Source organism: Dendropsophus ebraccatus, chromosome 7 (genome assembly GCF_027789765.1).
Source record: "Dendropsophus ebraccatus isolate aDenEbr1 chromosome 7, aDenEbr1.pat, whole genome shotgun sequence".
NCBI lineage: Eukaryota > Metazoa > Chordata > Amphibia > Anura > Hylidae > Dendropsophus > Dendropsophus ebraccatus.
The window spans coordinates 134,746,888-134,762,665 of NC_091460.1; the positions used below are offsets into that span (position 1 = coordinate 134,746,888).

At 40.4% G+C, this 15,778-nt stretch overlaps 1 protein-coding gene across 1 annotated transcript in view; it reads right to left on the bottom strand.

The window, feature by feature from the left end:
- Positions 1-9,707, bottom strand: part of TNIP3 (TNFAIP3 interacting protein 3) — a 32,853-nt gene extending 23,146 nt beyond the window's left edge. The window contains exons 1-6 of the mRNA XM_069976214.1: positions 9,639-9,707; positions 7,971-8,050; positions 5,915-6,047; positions 4,285-4,374; positions 2,841-2,906; positions 2,188-2,313 (exon numbers count right to left, since the gene is read on the bottom strand). Coding sequence (XP_069832315.1) covers positions 2,188-2,313; positions 2,841-2,906; positions 4,285-4,374; positions 5,915-6,047; positions 7,971-8,050; positions 9,639-9,707 — 564 coding nt within the window. The remainder of the gene's footprint in view (positions 1-2,187; positions 2,314-2,840; positions 2,907-4,284; positions 4,375-5,914; positions 6,048-7,970; positions 8,051-9,638) is intronic.
- Positions 9,708-15,778: the final 6,071 nt, after the last annotated feature.

The following is a 15,778-nucleotide window of genomic DNA, read 5'->3' on the forward strand; positions in this document are numbered from 1 at the left end:
AGTGTTCATACAAGTGAGGAATAGGAAAAATCCTGGCCAGGGCATTCCTAATAATGAGGAGCATGGGGAGGAGGGACGGAGAGGTTGTGCAGGCCTAGGACACACACACTCTAGGCCGCACCAGTTTGACACAGGGCTGCAGGTTTAAAAGTTGTTAAAAGTGGACAGTGGCCGTACAAAATAGACCTGTCAATTATTTTGTGCGGCCGCAGAGAACAATGGCCATAGTGTATACAGGGTGTATGCACTACGGACTTTGTTTCATGCACTTTAATGTAATCGATCGCTGTCAATAAACAATAACTGTTGTTGCAACCCGCAACAACGGCTGTTGTTTACTGCAAAAAAACACTGTGTGAACGTGGCCTCAAAAAGTAGATGAGTAGATAGATAAGTATTCACAATAGGGAGTTGGGGCATACACCCAAAGATACTAAAGGCCCTATTACACGAAACGATTGTTGGCCGTATTCTGTCGATATCAGCCTTTACGGTTGATAATCGGCTTGTGTAATAGAAGGAAATGATCAGCCAATGTGAACATGTCATCACGGCGAGTGCGTATACTATGTGTATGCATTCTGGCCAGGATTCCATTTATTTACAATACAAAGTACGTTTTGTGTAAATCACGGTCGTGGCAAATTGCCACAATGGCCGTGAGTTACACAAAACATACGTTGTGTGAACATGGCCTAAACCTGTTAAAAACCACCCAGTTTGACTTTGTGTATATTATCTATTATTTCTTCCTATGTTATACTTTATTATTAGTGATGAGCGAGTACTAAATAGGCTCGGGTGCTCGTTTCTCAAGACAAGTATTTCCCGATACTCGAGTGCTCGTTTCGAGTAACGAACCCCATTGAAGTCAATGGGAGACTCGAGCCTTTTTGCAGGAGACTCAAGTTTGGTAGAGGGAAGGTCATGTGAAAACCTGTCAACCTCAGAAAATGATGGAAACACAACGGAAATGGACAGGAAACAGCAGGGGCAGCATGTATGCATTCCTCTGAGGCTGCCTATTGGCACCATTATGCCTAATTCTGTGCAACAGCCTGGTTAAAATAGAGGTAGGCATATGGACCACCCAAAAACTCAGCCTGACACAGCATGGCAGCAAGAACACAGGGAACCATTAAAACAGAGGTAGCATATGATGAACCACCCCAAAATTTAGCCTGACACAGCATGGCGGTGAGGACAGAGTTACCAAGGTATAAGAAGTAGCCAGTGAGTCTTCCAAAAATTATACCAGACACAGCATGGCATTGAGCACACAGAGAACCATTGAGGGTCTGTTCACACGTACAGACTCGCTGCGTAAAACTCACACAGAACTTGCATCAAACTCGCATGAAAGTAGCTGCGTTTTTTGTGGTGTTGAATTTGCCTGTGAAAATCAAAACCCGCATGTAAAAATCGCACCAAACATGCAGCGAGAATACACATACATTGACTTGATAGCAATCAGTATCACTGTGGATTTATGTGAGAGAAACTCACAGCTATAAATACGCAGCGAGTCTGTACATGTGAACAGACCCTAAAAGTGAGTGTAGAAGCAAGTGAGCCTCCTAAAAATTAGGCCAGACACTGCATGGCATTGAGCACACAGAGAACCATTAATAGTGAGTGAGGAAGCAAGTGAGCCCACCCAAAAATTGGAGTGAGTCCAGGGGTTGGGATTTTTATTTTTAATAAATTATTTTATATAATTTATAATGAGTAGGAAAATGCAGTTGTCGTCAATCAGTTGTCAAATTATAACATGCCCGGAGGGGGGTTTCTAAGCCAAGTCAAATTTATGTTATTTATGTTTGAATTTGCTTTACACCAATAATACTATTAAATGTCAATGTCAGTAAAAAAAACTTTTCGCAAGGAGGGGTAAAGGTGAGGGGGAAAAGAAAAATAAATTCTGCATAGTATGCAAACTAAATTTATATTTTTTTTATATGAATTTTTCATATGAATGCTTGCCCTTAGTTCAGTATATTTTTTTTCCTTCTTCCTTTTTTTTTTAAATAATTTGTTTTAGCTTCACAAAAGGAATTACTTGGAAGATGCATTAAATATTTAGCGTAGTTGTCAGTGTTGGTTTGCAGATATCCTGCAGAGATGCTTCTTAAAATATCTTTTTTTTTTTTTTTTATCCTTACAACTCATCAGGATATAGTCAATTACCTTGTTAAGACGTTTTATTTCACTTTCATAGCTGTCATTTCGTTTTCTAAGAGCATGATTTAGGTTTTTCAATATATAATTTTCATCTTTTAGTTTGTGCAGCTCCAGATTACATGTTTCTTTTGACTGCAAAAAAAAAAAAAACAACAACAAATAAACAGCTTTACTACAACGTGCAATTTTTTTAGGGTGCCTTCACACACAGCAGCAGATCCGCAGCAGATTTAATGCTGTGTTCAGTTATTTAGATCAAATCAGCTGCAGATCCGCAGTAGAAAATCCGCTGCGATACAGTGTGTGTGAAGCTACCCTAATAGAGTATTTGTCTGTCTTTTATCCAGCTGAATAGGATTAACTTAACCAATATTTTTAAATTTGTGAATAAAATAATCGCAGAATAAAAAAGTGTGAAAAATTCCCGATTTTTCTGACCAGATGTAGGCCTGCACCTGTTTGTGCAATTTTAAAATGCACAAATAATAAATTTGGTGCAAATCATAGATAATGCAAAGGTTTTTGTAACAGTTGGCACTGGATCTGCAGCGGAATTTGCGAAATCCGCTGCGGATCCGGTAGGTGTGAAGGCACTCTCAAGTACAAACCCTAAAACACAAAGTTAACTAATTAGTATGAGAATACAAAACTGAAAATACCTTGTTCTCATAACTTAGTTTCATGTATCTGAAATATTGATCCCATTGCTTGTTTACTTTCAACAACTGAAATATAAAATGAAGTATTAATTCAATCTAAAGTTACATTAAAGGATATCTTTCATGACCCGATCAGCCTGAAATCCATTCAGCCTCCTAAAATACAAGTAACTGTGGATGCGACCACGCCGGGTTGGTACGGTGCAGTAGTCCAGAATAGGGCTCGCGCACAGTACAGTCTTGGGGTAGTCGTATCCATGGATACCCAAAATTCCAGCAGCTTAATGTATTTCACGCCGGTTGGGTCAGCATACTTTATGACAGGTACACTTTAAAGTGGTACTCCAGCGAAAATCCTTTTCTTTCAAATCAATGGGTTTCGGAAAGTTATATAGATTTGTAATTTACTTCTATTTAAAAATCTCAAGTCTTTTCTTTTCAGTCTGACACAGCGCTCTCTGCTGCCACCTCTGTTTGAGACAGGAACTGTCCAGAGCAGGAGAGGTTTTCTATGGGGATTTGCTGCTGCTCTGGACAGTTCCTGACATGGACAGAGGTGGCAGCAGAGAGCACTGTGTCAGCCTGGAAAGAATACACCACTTCCTGCAGGACATACAGCAGCTGATAAGTATGGGAAGACTCGAGATTTTTAAATACAAGCAAATTAAAAATCTTTATAATTTTCTGAAATCGGTTGATTTGAAAGAAAAAGATTTTCACCATAGTACCCCTTTAAATATGCACTTATAAATACATGTTTGGAAATTTTGATAAGATATCACCTTCCAGTTTTTATTGATTTAAACCTCTCTACCAACACCTCTGATTTTCACATAGACTTACATTAACATGGTAATACACACTACAGAATCGCAACAGAAAACCCGTTGCAGATTCAGCAGCTCGCACCTGAGCTGCGGAATCCGCAACGGGTTTTCCCTTGCGATTCCATTGTGTGCATGTACCCTTACTTATCCCTAATGCAGGGAACTGCCCCCTTCACATCCCTGCTTGGCCTCTTCCTCACTGCTGGCACTTCAGGCCTCCAGCCTGTTATCCACTGGGGTGTGATCCCCGAACTAACAGGCAACTGCCTAAGGATCTTGTCTTAGGTTCACAGGCTGGAGACCTGAAAAAAGACTTAGAGGGAGACTTATCAAACATGGTGTAAAGTGAAACTGGCTCAGTTGCCCCTAGCAACCAATCAGATTCCACCTTTCATTCCTCACAGACTCTTTGGAAAATGAAAGGTGGAATCTGATTGGTTGCTAGGGGCAACTGAGCCAGTTTTACTTTACACCATGGTTGATAAATCTCCCTCTTAGAATCTTCCTTCATCTTGCAGCCCCATACTTGGTAACTCTTAGATTTCTTTATTTTTTCTGTATGGCTATAGTAGTGCATTATTATTATTTTACACTAAAATTTTGAAAAGAATGGTTACCTCTGCCTTCTCATTTTCCAGGATTTGTATTCTAGTCTCATATTCTTCTTTGGATATTCTGCTGGGGGGTTTTGCCACTATTGCGGGCTGCTAACAAGAGACAGAATTCACATTTAAGCCTTATGGCCCTATTGGCCCAACCAAGCGATTATCAGCTGTATTCAGTAGACATTAGCGGATGAGAAATTGTTCTGTATTTAAAGGGGTTGGTCATTTTGAAGTAAAGTAGTTTGGTGTACAGTATTAGTAAGTGTACTCACTGTATATACTGACAGCAGCACCCTGTGTACTCACTGTATATACTGACAGCAGCACCCTGTGTACTCACTGTATATACTGACAGCAGCTTCCTGTGTACTCACTGTATATACTGACAGCAGCACCCTGTGTACTCACTGTATATACTGACAGCAGCTTCCTGTGTACTCACTGTATATACTGACAGCAGCACCCTGTGTACTCACTGTATATACTGACAGCAGCTTCCTGTGTACTCACTGTATATACTGACAGCAGCACCCTGTGTACTCACTGTATATACTGACAGCAGCTTCCTGTGTACTCCCTGTATATACTGACAGCAGCTCCCTGTGTACTCACTGTATATACTGATAGCATCTCCCTGTGTACTCACTGTATATTCTGATAGCAGCTTCCTGTGTACTCACTGTATATACTGACAGCAGCACCCTGTGTACTCACTGTATATACTGACAGCAGCTTCCTGTGTACTCACTGTATATACTGACAGCAGCTTTCTGTGTACTCACTGTATATACTGACAGCAGCTCCCTGTGTACTCACTGTATATACTGACAGCAGCACCCTGTGTACTCACTGTATATACTGACAGCAGCTCCCTGTGTACTCACTGTATATACTGACAGCAGCACCCTGTGTACTCACTGTATATACTGATAGCATCTCCCTGTGTACTCACTGTATATACTGATAGCAGCTTCCTGTGTACTCACTGTATATACTGACAGCAGCACCCTGTGTACTCACTGTATATACTGACAGCAGCTTCCTGTGTACTCACTGTATATACTGACAGCAGCTTTCTGTGTACTCACTGTATATACTGACAGCAGCTCCCTGTGTACTCACTGTATATACTGACGGCAGCTTCCTGTGTACTCACTGTATATACTGACAGCAGCTCCCTGTGTACTCACTGTATATACTGACAGCAGCTTCCTGTGTACTCACTGTATATACTGACAGCAGCTTCCTGTGTACCTTATAGAGCTAAAATCAGACTCACCTCCTCTGGGCTGGGCTGTCCTGCTCTGTGGTGTTTCTGTCCATAAGATGGCTCACATAGAGGAGCATGTGACCAGGCCCCGCCCCTCAGTGTCCACCACTGAGCCTGTATATGTCTATGGAGAACACTGGGGGTGGGGCATGGTCACATGCTCCTCTATGTCAGCCATCTTAGGGACAGAAACAAAACAGAGCAGGACAGCCCAGCCTGGAGGAGGGGAGTCTGATTTTAGCTCAGTATATGCAATGAGTACACTTACTAATACTGTACACAGAATGATTACTATAAAGTGGCCAACCCCTTTAAGCGACTGGCACACAATTTAAAGATGGGAAAACCTATGTCTGGGTAATCTGTGCTCACCTTTTCATGGCTTAATGTGGCTTGGTTTAGTAGTTTCTGTCTAGTAGGAGGAAACAGTTTCTCTGTGTCCTGTTGAGCATCATTCTGTTGAACCTGTTGTCTGATAATGGTGTTGAGTTCTATGCTGTCACACCTGTTTACAAAGTGATAACAGCTTAAAACATAGAGGGATTAATTGTTGCCCCAATCTCCCATACTGCAGTGCACTCTTATAGCATGAAATTTAAAGCGAATGTACCATCATTTACACACTTTGGGCTTCTTATATGAATGGATCTGTGGTGGCGCAGGGATGCTGGTGGCACAGTCCTTTTTATGAACAGCTGCCCAATTCCCGATCTATTCCCAATGTGGGAACATAATAAAGTATACTTACCCGTCACCATAGGGCCTCTCTTAGACAGCTGTCAATGTCTCTTTCAGTTGGCTTTCTTGTATGTCATGGCCCGAACTCCTGCTGCTGCAACGCTACAGCCCTGCTGATTAATTGCCCGCTCAGCCGGTCAGTGACTGCAGCAGTGTCCCGCCCGATTCACTGCAGCAGCATGAGCTTCAGGAGACTGGCAGCTGTCAGAGATCATGACATGAGCTGCAGGGGCACAGGGATGGGTAAGTATACGTCCCTTATCATGTTCCCCACCCCCCTGCCTGCCTGTTATTTTTCATTTTTGTGGGGCTTCACCTTTAACCTCTAAAAGGAGCAGAACACCTGTCAAAATGATGGGTGTTCTGCTCCTCTTTCATCTGTTCTGCTATTTTTTCATCTGTACTCTGTTGTCACGTGACCGATACTAGAGGCTGCAGTATTCATGAAGACAGCCAGGACCCAAGAGCGGTATGTAACATCTTATGCACTGCTGCTTACTGCACATCCAGAGGAGGTAAGAGGTGAGGTTTTTCTAAAATTATGTGTTTTAGTGCATGCATTCAAGAATTTCCCATGGCAACATGATAAGTGAAGTCACAAAAACACAACAAAAACATGCACATACACACTTTTTTAAAGGAAAAACTGGAAGCTGTGTATGCTGTGTATTTGAAGAAACATTTGTAAAACTAACTATTTTACTTCTTCACACTTTGCAATTTTAATGATTTACATCTTATGTAGCACAAAGAGGTTAAATATTGGATATAAAAACTCTAATAGGAATAATATAGTACAAACTAACACAAATGTTATCTAAAAATAATCTCATGCAAACTTTAGTGGAGTGGGAGCAATTAGAGGAAAACGGTTCGTAAAATGAAGACGCGTTGTCAGAAAGTGCTTAGAGTTACCATGACAACCCCGTCTATTGTCACAGAGTATAGGTGTTCTAAATTAGGTTATTTAAACATGTTGCAGCACACCTGGTGCAACAGTGACTGTTTTAAGATTGACGTGCTTGCTTGCACGCTTTCTATGGCACATCGTCTTTCCTGTCATGTCTTGTGCATGAAAATATTGTGATCGGCAACAGCGGCGCCACAAATGTTCAGCTGCCTTAGGCTATGTTCACACACTGTTGAAATTGAGTGGATGAACGCCATTTAATAGGAAATAACGGCCCATATTTCAAAACAACAGCCGATGTTTTAAATTAATTATTTGCCATTAAATGATGGTCATCCACTCAATTTCAATGTAGCCTTTCTGTGTTTCCAATCCACTCCTGGTTTTGGTTAAAAAATACTGACCAAAAATACTGTGTGTGAACATAGCCTTAAGATACATTCAAATATGGTATATGGTCCTGATTTTGGTCATTATTTTAGTCAAAACCTTGAGGGGGCCAAAACGCACAGTAGTGGCAGGGAATAACACAATTGCCTGTTCCCAGTGTGGCTATGCTACTGCCCGTAGACAGCTACTATGTACCGAAGCAGCATAGTAACCGCTATTTAGGATGGGGCGGGGAAGGGGGCTGTTTAGCATCAATTTAGAAATGCAAAAAGAATAACTGTAAGAACCTTTGTGAACAATTAATAGTTGATTATAAAGTGCTTTATATATATATATATATATATATATATATATATCCCAGCTATGTGAATGCAATATAATTTTCCATACCTCTCAGAGTCCAAACATTTATTCCAGTATAATTTTAATTCTGAAATTTCACATTTGTCTGCCTCTTGTCCACGTGGGGGCTAGTGAGGAAACAGAGTTGTAAAGGTGCGTGATAAATGTAAAGCTTAAGTTGTTAGTTTACTTTAGTTGTGACTGAAAAACCACAGCTCACATAATTGTATGCATTCATTAATTACAATAGGAGATTATGATGCAACAGTTTAAGGCTATGTTCACACAGTATTTCCCTCAGTATTTTGGTTACAATTTTTTAACCAAAACCAGTAGTGGTTTGAACATAGAACATAGAAACTGTGCAAATCTTTTTATTAATTTTTTTTCCCAGTCTCACTCCTCATGTTTGCTGAAAAACTAACCAAAAGGCTATATTCTCCCAACGGGGTTGTTTTTTTTGGGGGGAGGAGGGGGGGCAGTGGCCGTTTTGTGACTGTTCTTTTTTATGTGACAAAAAAAAAGAAAAAAAACAGGCATAAATATATGTAGGAACATAATCAAATACTGACGTAAATACTGATCACAATACTATGTGTGAACATAGCCTAATACCGGTTTTATGTCCCATAGAAATGCAGTGTTCTCTTATTTTTATAATAAAAATATAAAATATTCAGCATTAATTATAGTTTAGTGATTGGTATCCTAATTATACAATTTTTTATAATAATATAATATAAATATTCAGCATTGGAAAATGCATGTATTATTATTTTTTCTTTTTTTATGGTTCATTTTAAGGCTTTCCTCCCACTGCGTCTTTTTTATGTTATCAAAAGACGGCTGTTTTTAAATGGTCATTAAAATGTCCATCTTTGTCAAAAGACTGATGTTCTTCACGGAAAAAAAAGATGATGGAACATAGTCCAAAGCTAGTCTCACACATAGTATAATAAAAACTAAATATGACTTTTTATAATTATGAGTGAAAATAAAATATTGTGTGAACATAACGAACATGTGCATTACTTGGACGGTTGTAATTACGGATGTTATTCTATACAGTCTGTGTACTGCCGGCAAATTTCATATTGACTTCAATGGAGCACATTATTATACTATTATTTATTTTACATTATTATATAATATATTATCATTTTACCTGTATTTTATGGTGTGTGAACATTACCTAAACGCTGAACCATTTGATTTGTCATATAAAACACAAAACCAAAAAATGTGTTCTAATAAAACAATTTAATCAGCAATAATTAGGGGAACAGTTTGGAAACTAATTTGCCCACAGTAACCAATCACAACTCGGCTTTTATTTCTTAACCAGCTCTCTTAAAATGAAAAATGAACCATGATTGGTTGCTGCAGGCAATCAAGCAGTTTTTCCTCAGTTTTTACTCTGTATGTTAGGCTATGTTCACACATTGTCCGTCTTTTTGTGCAGCCATCAACAACACAATCTGGTCTGTCTGGTCTGCAGTTATGCTATTTCATTAATTTTTTTATTTTAATATACAGTAGATACATGTTTATCCCAGACATCTATCAGGTTCTCAACAGTCGCTAAAAACACGCACTTGGACAGTCTATAAAAATAGGGAACTTTTAAAAAAAAAAACAAAACGAGAAGCCCGTCGATTTCTAAAAGTCGGCAGCCTGCAGGGGGAGGGGGGAAATTGATTACAAGTAGGAACTTACCTCTCCCCGTGCCTGCAATGAGTGACAGGACCCCCAGCAGAAGTAATTTTCCACGAGTTGTGATGACATCACGACTCAGGGAAGAAAATGCCTGTTCCGGCTGATAGACTGGCCGCCAAGTCTTTTAGTGACTGAAGCAGCATCTGACTGGCTGAGAGGCCAGTCCATCAGCCATGACAATCATGATATGGACACCCTGGAGATCCAAGAGGCTGGCGGGGGTCCTGCGTCTGCTCCCACCGCTCATCGCAGGCATGGGGAGAGGTAAGTTGTTACTTGAAATCAATTTTCCCCCACCCTCTGGTGGCTGCCGGCTTTTAGAAATGGCCGTACTTCTCCTTTAAACTAGAGGATCTTTTACAGGTTGATTATTATTAAAGAGGAACAAATCTTTTTAAAGTTTTGTTTGTGATGTTCAAGAATTTTTACAGCAAAATTTGCGAACTTTGCGAACCTTTACAAATCTATACTTACCTGTCCACACTCCCATGTTTTCCTCTTCCATGTCTTCAGCCACCTCCAGCCCACTCAGGCAATCACTTACTGTGGGACAGCGTCAAAGCCAGTGATTGGCTGAGCAGGCTGTCACTCTTGTGTCTCCAGAGTGACAGCCTGCTCAGCCAATCACTGCATGCAGCACTGTACCTCAGTCAGTGATTGCCTGAAGACACAGAGGACACTGGGGGAGCGCAAACCTTTTTTGTTTGTTTTTTTGCGAATTTTGCTAAATTGCAATCCCTTCTGTGTTCTGAGCAGTAAGCATATGTCACTTATAATCTTAAAGCTAGACTCACATGGGCTAAATACAGACACATTTTAGCATCCATACTACTGCCTCAATGCCTGGCCCAACCATGTTTCTGATGACCCAAACTGACAGATGTGAGTTCTGGTTATCACAGTCACAGTAATTGCAGAAATATAGCGGTATTATGTGAAGAAGAGGGATTAACCTCTTAAAGGCCATCAACACACCTTTATACAATGCTGCACCTGTCAGCAGTCCAATAAACATCCCCGCTGCGCAATCACTGGGTGCCTTTAGGAGGCCACCAGTTTTTGGAAAACTGTCACAGCAGTTTTTGTGCCAAAAACCAGAAGAGGATCCAATAGTAAAGAGTAAAGTATAAATCATTCCTTTAAATTTTCCATCCCATCCCAGTTCGAGTTTTCCTAAAAATTACCATGTGTGTTTCCAGCCTAAGGGTATGAGCACACTACGGAATCCTGACAGAACACCCGTCACGGATTCTGCAGCTTGCGGAATCCGTGACGGGTGGTCTGTTGGGATTCTGTAGTGTGCTCATACCCTCAATCCACCTGTAGAATCTGCCCCAGACTGGCTGTACAAACACAGCCTTTAAGGCTATGTACAGACTACGTATTGGACCGTCCGCTCCGTGACCCGGCCCAGTCACGGAAAGGCTGGTTTATGAAAAGATCATCTTTTACCGGCCGGATGATCTTTGCAGCCGCAGAGTTCTCCAAGAGACTCCAAGAGACAAACATGTCAGTATTGGTCCCACAAAAAGCAAGCCATTAGGTGACTCTGCATATGGAAAATGTGATGTGACGAAAATCGCTGATGGGGAAAAAGGTTAGAGACACACAGACAGCTGTCCATTCAATATAAAGCAGAGAATATTAAGTATATTAAATTGGCAAACAGGGATTAGACGTAAAGTTAACAACTTATTTACCCTACACAGATGAGTTATTTTCTTTTATATAACTCATAAACTATTAAATCAAAACTTACAGTTTTATCTTCCATTTGGATCAAAGGAATCACTACCAAGGTTTCAATCAACTGCGGAGTCCCGAGGTTCAAAAGATGTGAGTGGCAAAAAATTTTTATGAAATGTTATGAGCCTCCCATGCACTAAGAAAACCCATTAAAAAATAAATAAATAAATAAAAGAAAATGTCTGTGGTTATCGCATTGCTATCTCTCACCCACCCACACCTTTTCAGTGTTAAATAGAAAGTAAGCTGAAATGAAGGATTCCCTCCTGATCTGTATAAACAAAGACTCGTACGCCTCCAGATTATGGGGAAACCCTAAAGGAAACCCTACCGCCTTCACACAGGAACAATCGCATCAGTGCACAAAAATGTCAGATCACTCGATGAAGTTTACTGTAAGACACCCAAACCAATTGATCTATTTCTAGGAACCCTGTTCTATTTCCACAGTTTTATGTAATATAGTAATTAAACCATGGTGTTCAACCATTAAACCTGCACCCACGCAGTAATATGACATTAAGATGTTCCCTTCTGTAATTACATATCTTGACCTAGCTATGACACCTGCAACACACCATGTATAAAATGGAAGGGGGGGGGGTATTAAAAGAATGTGAGACTACAGTAAAGACCCTATTAAGCAATTATAGGCCTTATATGACCTACCCAAGTAATAGGGCCATCGATCAATGGATGAATGGGAAAACACTCGCTTATTGGCTGTTCACTCACATTAAACCTGTCTGTTGATCTAGCAGACTAGAACTCCTTTATACTGCAGCGGAGGCTAAATAATACGGCTTTGGGCTCCAAGGGAAGGTTGCATATGAGGGAGTTCACCTTCTCTGGAGAAATCACTGAGTATGAACAATACTGCTGGGTACAGGTAGATATTGTGGGTAAGAACTAGAGCAGTTTCTAGATGATTTGGCCTGCAGGGCAAATCTTTAAAAAGTCTCTAATATATAGATAGGGGCATCCAGTAGGTAATTCCCCCTATTAGGTAGGTCCCTCCAGTAGCTAGTCTTCCCTATAGGTAGATGCTGCCTGTTGATACTTCCCCAATGAAGTAGGCCTCTCTCATAATTTCCCCCAGTAGTCAAGTTCCTCCCCCATCGATAATTTCCTCCATTAGTCAAGTCTCTCCTGTAGGTAGTTAGCCCTATAGGCAGGTCCTATACTGTAGGTAGTATCACAGGTAGCCAGGTAACCCTCTGCAGTTAGTATCCCCAATAGGACCTCCAATACCAGTTCTCCCCACCATACTCACCCCACCCCCATAACCTTCCCCTCTCCCCATGGGACAGAGCGCCTCTTACAGCATTCTAACCCCCCATCCCGGGCAATGGCGCAGGTCTTCAGAGCGGCTCTCACAGCAAGGGGACGTTGATCACAGAGCATCCTTCCCAGACACTCAGGGAGGCTCGCACCGCAACGTCCTTTGAGTGTTGTTTAATCGCTGTCCCCTTGCTGTGAGAGCCGCTCTGAAGATCTGCACCGTCCTCGGAGCCGCACAGTCCCTGGGAGGGGTTTGTTTTGAGAGACATTCTGGGGAGCCGAGGTGTGTGGGGGGTGAGAGACGCTCTGAATAGCCGCACCGGAAAGGGGAGTATACACCACCCCCTAGACACCAGGATTCATGGGGCCAATACTGTGTTTTACTATAGGGCCCCATGAATCCTAGTTGCGCTCCTGCAAAGTAGCTAATATGCAACCACGCCCCCTGCAAGGATAAAAAATTTGGACAGAGCCAATGCAAACTGCTCAAAAATAGCACAAACACCTTCATAAAGCAAGCGCAAATGTTTACACCATGCGCGAAACCTCAGTATTAGCCAAAATAATAGCGCAAACACAAAGATGCATCTGCCCCTTTATGCTACTTCCCATTGTTTGTGAGAACAGAAGGACAGATGATAAAATAAAGTATGTAAACTTAAGAATTTCAAGATTGTTCATCTGTAATTCAGACGAGCCCATTTACTTTTCATAAATGTCATTTGCAAGTTGTCTGCTGATTTTCCTCTACCAGACCGTACTTCCTTTCGAAGCCGCAGCCATCTCCTCCATTCACTTCACATGTGTTTTTGCTTTTTCGGTTATTTTAGCTCTTTATAGGAGCAGCTGAGATCATTGTGGCATTGGCTGGAAAACGTTCACGGTATATATGAGGGGGGATGAAGTACAATATCCTCATGCAGGGTTCTTACCCTAGGCTGGTGTCGAAATTATAATCTTCATTTTCACAAAAGCAAAGTAAAAAAAAAAAAAATAATAATAAAATTATAATTGAATATCTCAGGTGACACAACACATGGCTAGTATTCCTAAAACACCCTATTAATAAGAGTATAGCAATAGGTTATAGGTGCACTGTGCGGTCATCATATGGAAGTCGCTCGAATTCATAATAGAACAGATGTGGATGTTGGTCGGACAACAAATAGAAAAGTGTAGGAAAAGAACACAGGAAGTCACACATGGTTGTATCGAGCACAAAGTATCAATTAAATCCAATGTTATACAGTTACATCTTGTTACATTCACATTCTGAAAGTATTAGGAAGCTCTAATTCCCGTATTCCTCTAAAAAAAAAACTTTAAATTTAAAGTCTCTTAAAACTAACAACTCGTTTTTGGATAGATGCCATTTCGGTTAATTTATTGTCACCTGATGGGACTTTTTTTTTTTTCGTGTTTCACACCAGGGGATATTTTAAAGGAAATGAATGGGAAAGAAATAATAACTTTTGAAGGCAGCTTAAAGTGTTTGATCCTAAGTGAATTGTAAATTGTTTAATTGTATCCATGTGTTTGAATGGGTAAGAAGGCAAAATAAACAAATGTAGTGCAATATTGTATGGATAGCATTTAATATGAACATGGAAAAAAAAAGGTAACAAATATTTATCTGAAATGACTGAAACATGAATGGGACGTGTCACTTACAAGTCATATGAGATTCTTTTAAAGAAAAGGAAGTATTTGAATTGACACTTTATTAGAGATTTTTCATAGGTTTAGGCACGTGACAATGTGATTTTTATTTTTTTTTTAATGTTGAGCGTTTTAAATACTGTATTGGAGTCCACATAGTTATACACTGCATATTTTATATGGCGATATTTACTGCAATTAGAGATGAGCGAAGCAGAGGGAAATTCGTTTTGCGAGCTTTGCAAATTTTAGGACAAACTCGTTAAGATTCACAAATCAAATCTTAATTAAATTCATACAGTGAAAACTATAGTAGCTACAGTACAGGGACTATTACAGAAGGTAAAATTTGTTAAAGCATGTTGTTGTAAAAGTGTCAAAAATTGGAAAATTCCCCCCCCCCCAAAAAGTCAATCAGCCAGTCACTCATCCAATTTCCGCCATTCTTCTCCTTTCTGTCCCTATATCACTCTGCTGATAGCCGCGGTCCTGGGCTGCATATAGCACTCAGGATTAAGGAGTTTCAGAAGCACGACCCTTTCTGAACCCTCCCGCATCAAGACGTAAATGTACTGACTGAAGTGGGTTTAAAGAGTTCAAAGTGATATTATGTCTCCTTAAAGTGATATCAGGCTGTTATTTTATACTGTATGTGTGCTGACACCAAATTCAATATTACACGATATGACACGATATTAAATAGAAAATTTGGCTCTATTTTTTTTATTTTTTTTACTTATTTTAATGTTATTTTACTGTGTGTGAATATAGCCTTAAAGGAGAAGTCCTGCCAGTTTTAAAAAATCCATCAGCCAGCAGGGACAGGGGGGGATTTGATAACAAGTACAAACTTACCGTTCCTCATACCCGTGGTGAGCGGTGGGACCAGCCTCGGGAACCCCACTTGGCTTCGGGATCTTCGGCGCTGACACGTCACAACCCAGCTGATGGACTGGCCGTTCAACCATTTAGTGACTGGGATGGGATGCTAAGTGTGTACTCGTTATCATATTCGCCCCCGCCGGCTGCCAGATTTTCAAAATGTCTGGACTTCTCCTGTAAGTTGTTGAAGCATATGGCCAAAGTATTGAAAACAAAAAGTAAATTTAGTGAATATCAGGAACTTTTTTGTTGCGTTTGCAGGAGAATTCATACAGATTTCTCTTAGTTAATCTCCCACATTAGTCTTGCCTTGCTATTGGTTGTACCGGGCTAGAAAAGGTTATTTTACACATACGTTTAACCGGACTGTAAATTATATTACCGTAAAGAGAAAAGCAAAAGCAAACAAATTAGAATGCACTTTATTTACAGCTTTATTGGATTTTGACAGAGCCCATGCATGGCACCTACAGCTCACATGTTCTGTGTGTTTTCTACATATATTAGAAAGGAAAGAACTCTTGATCCTAAGCTGAGATCTCCACCTTACCTGACCCTGTTTTAATAGGTGC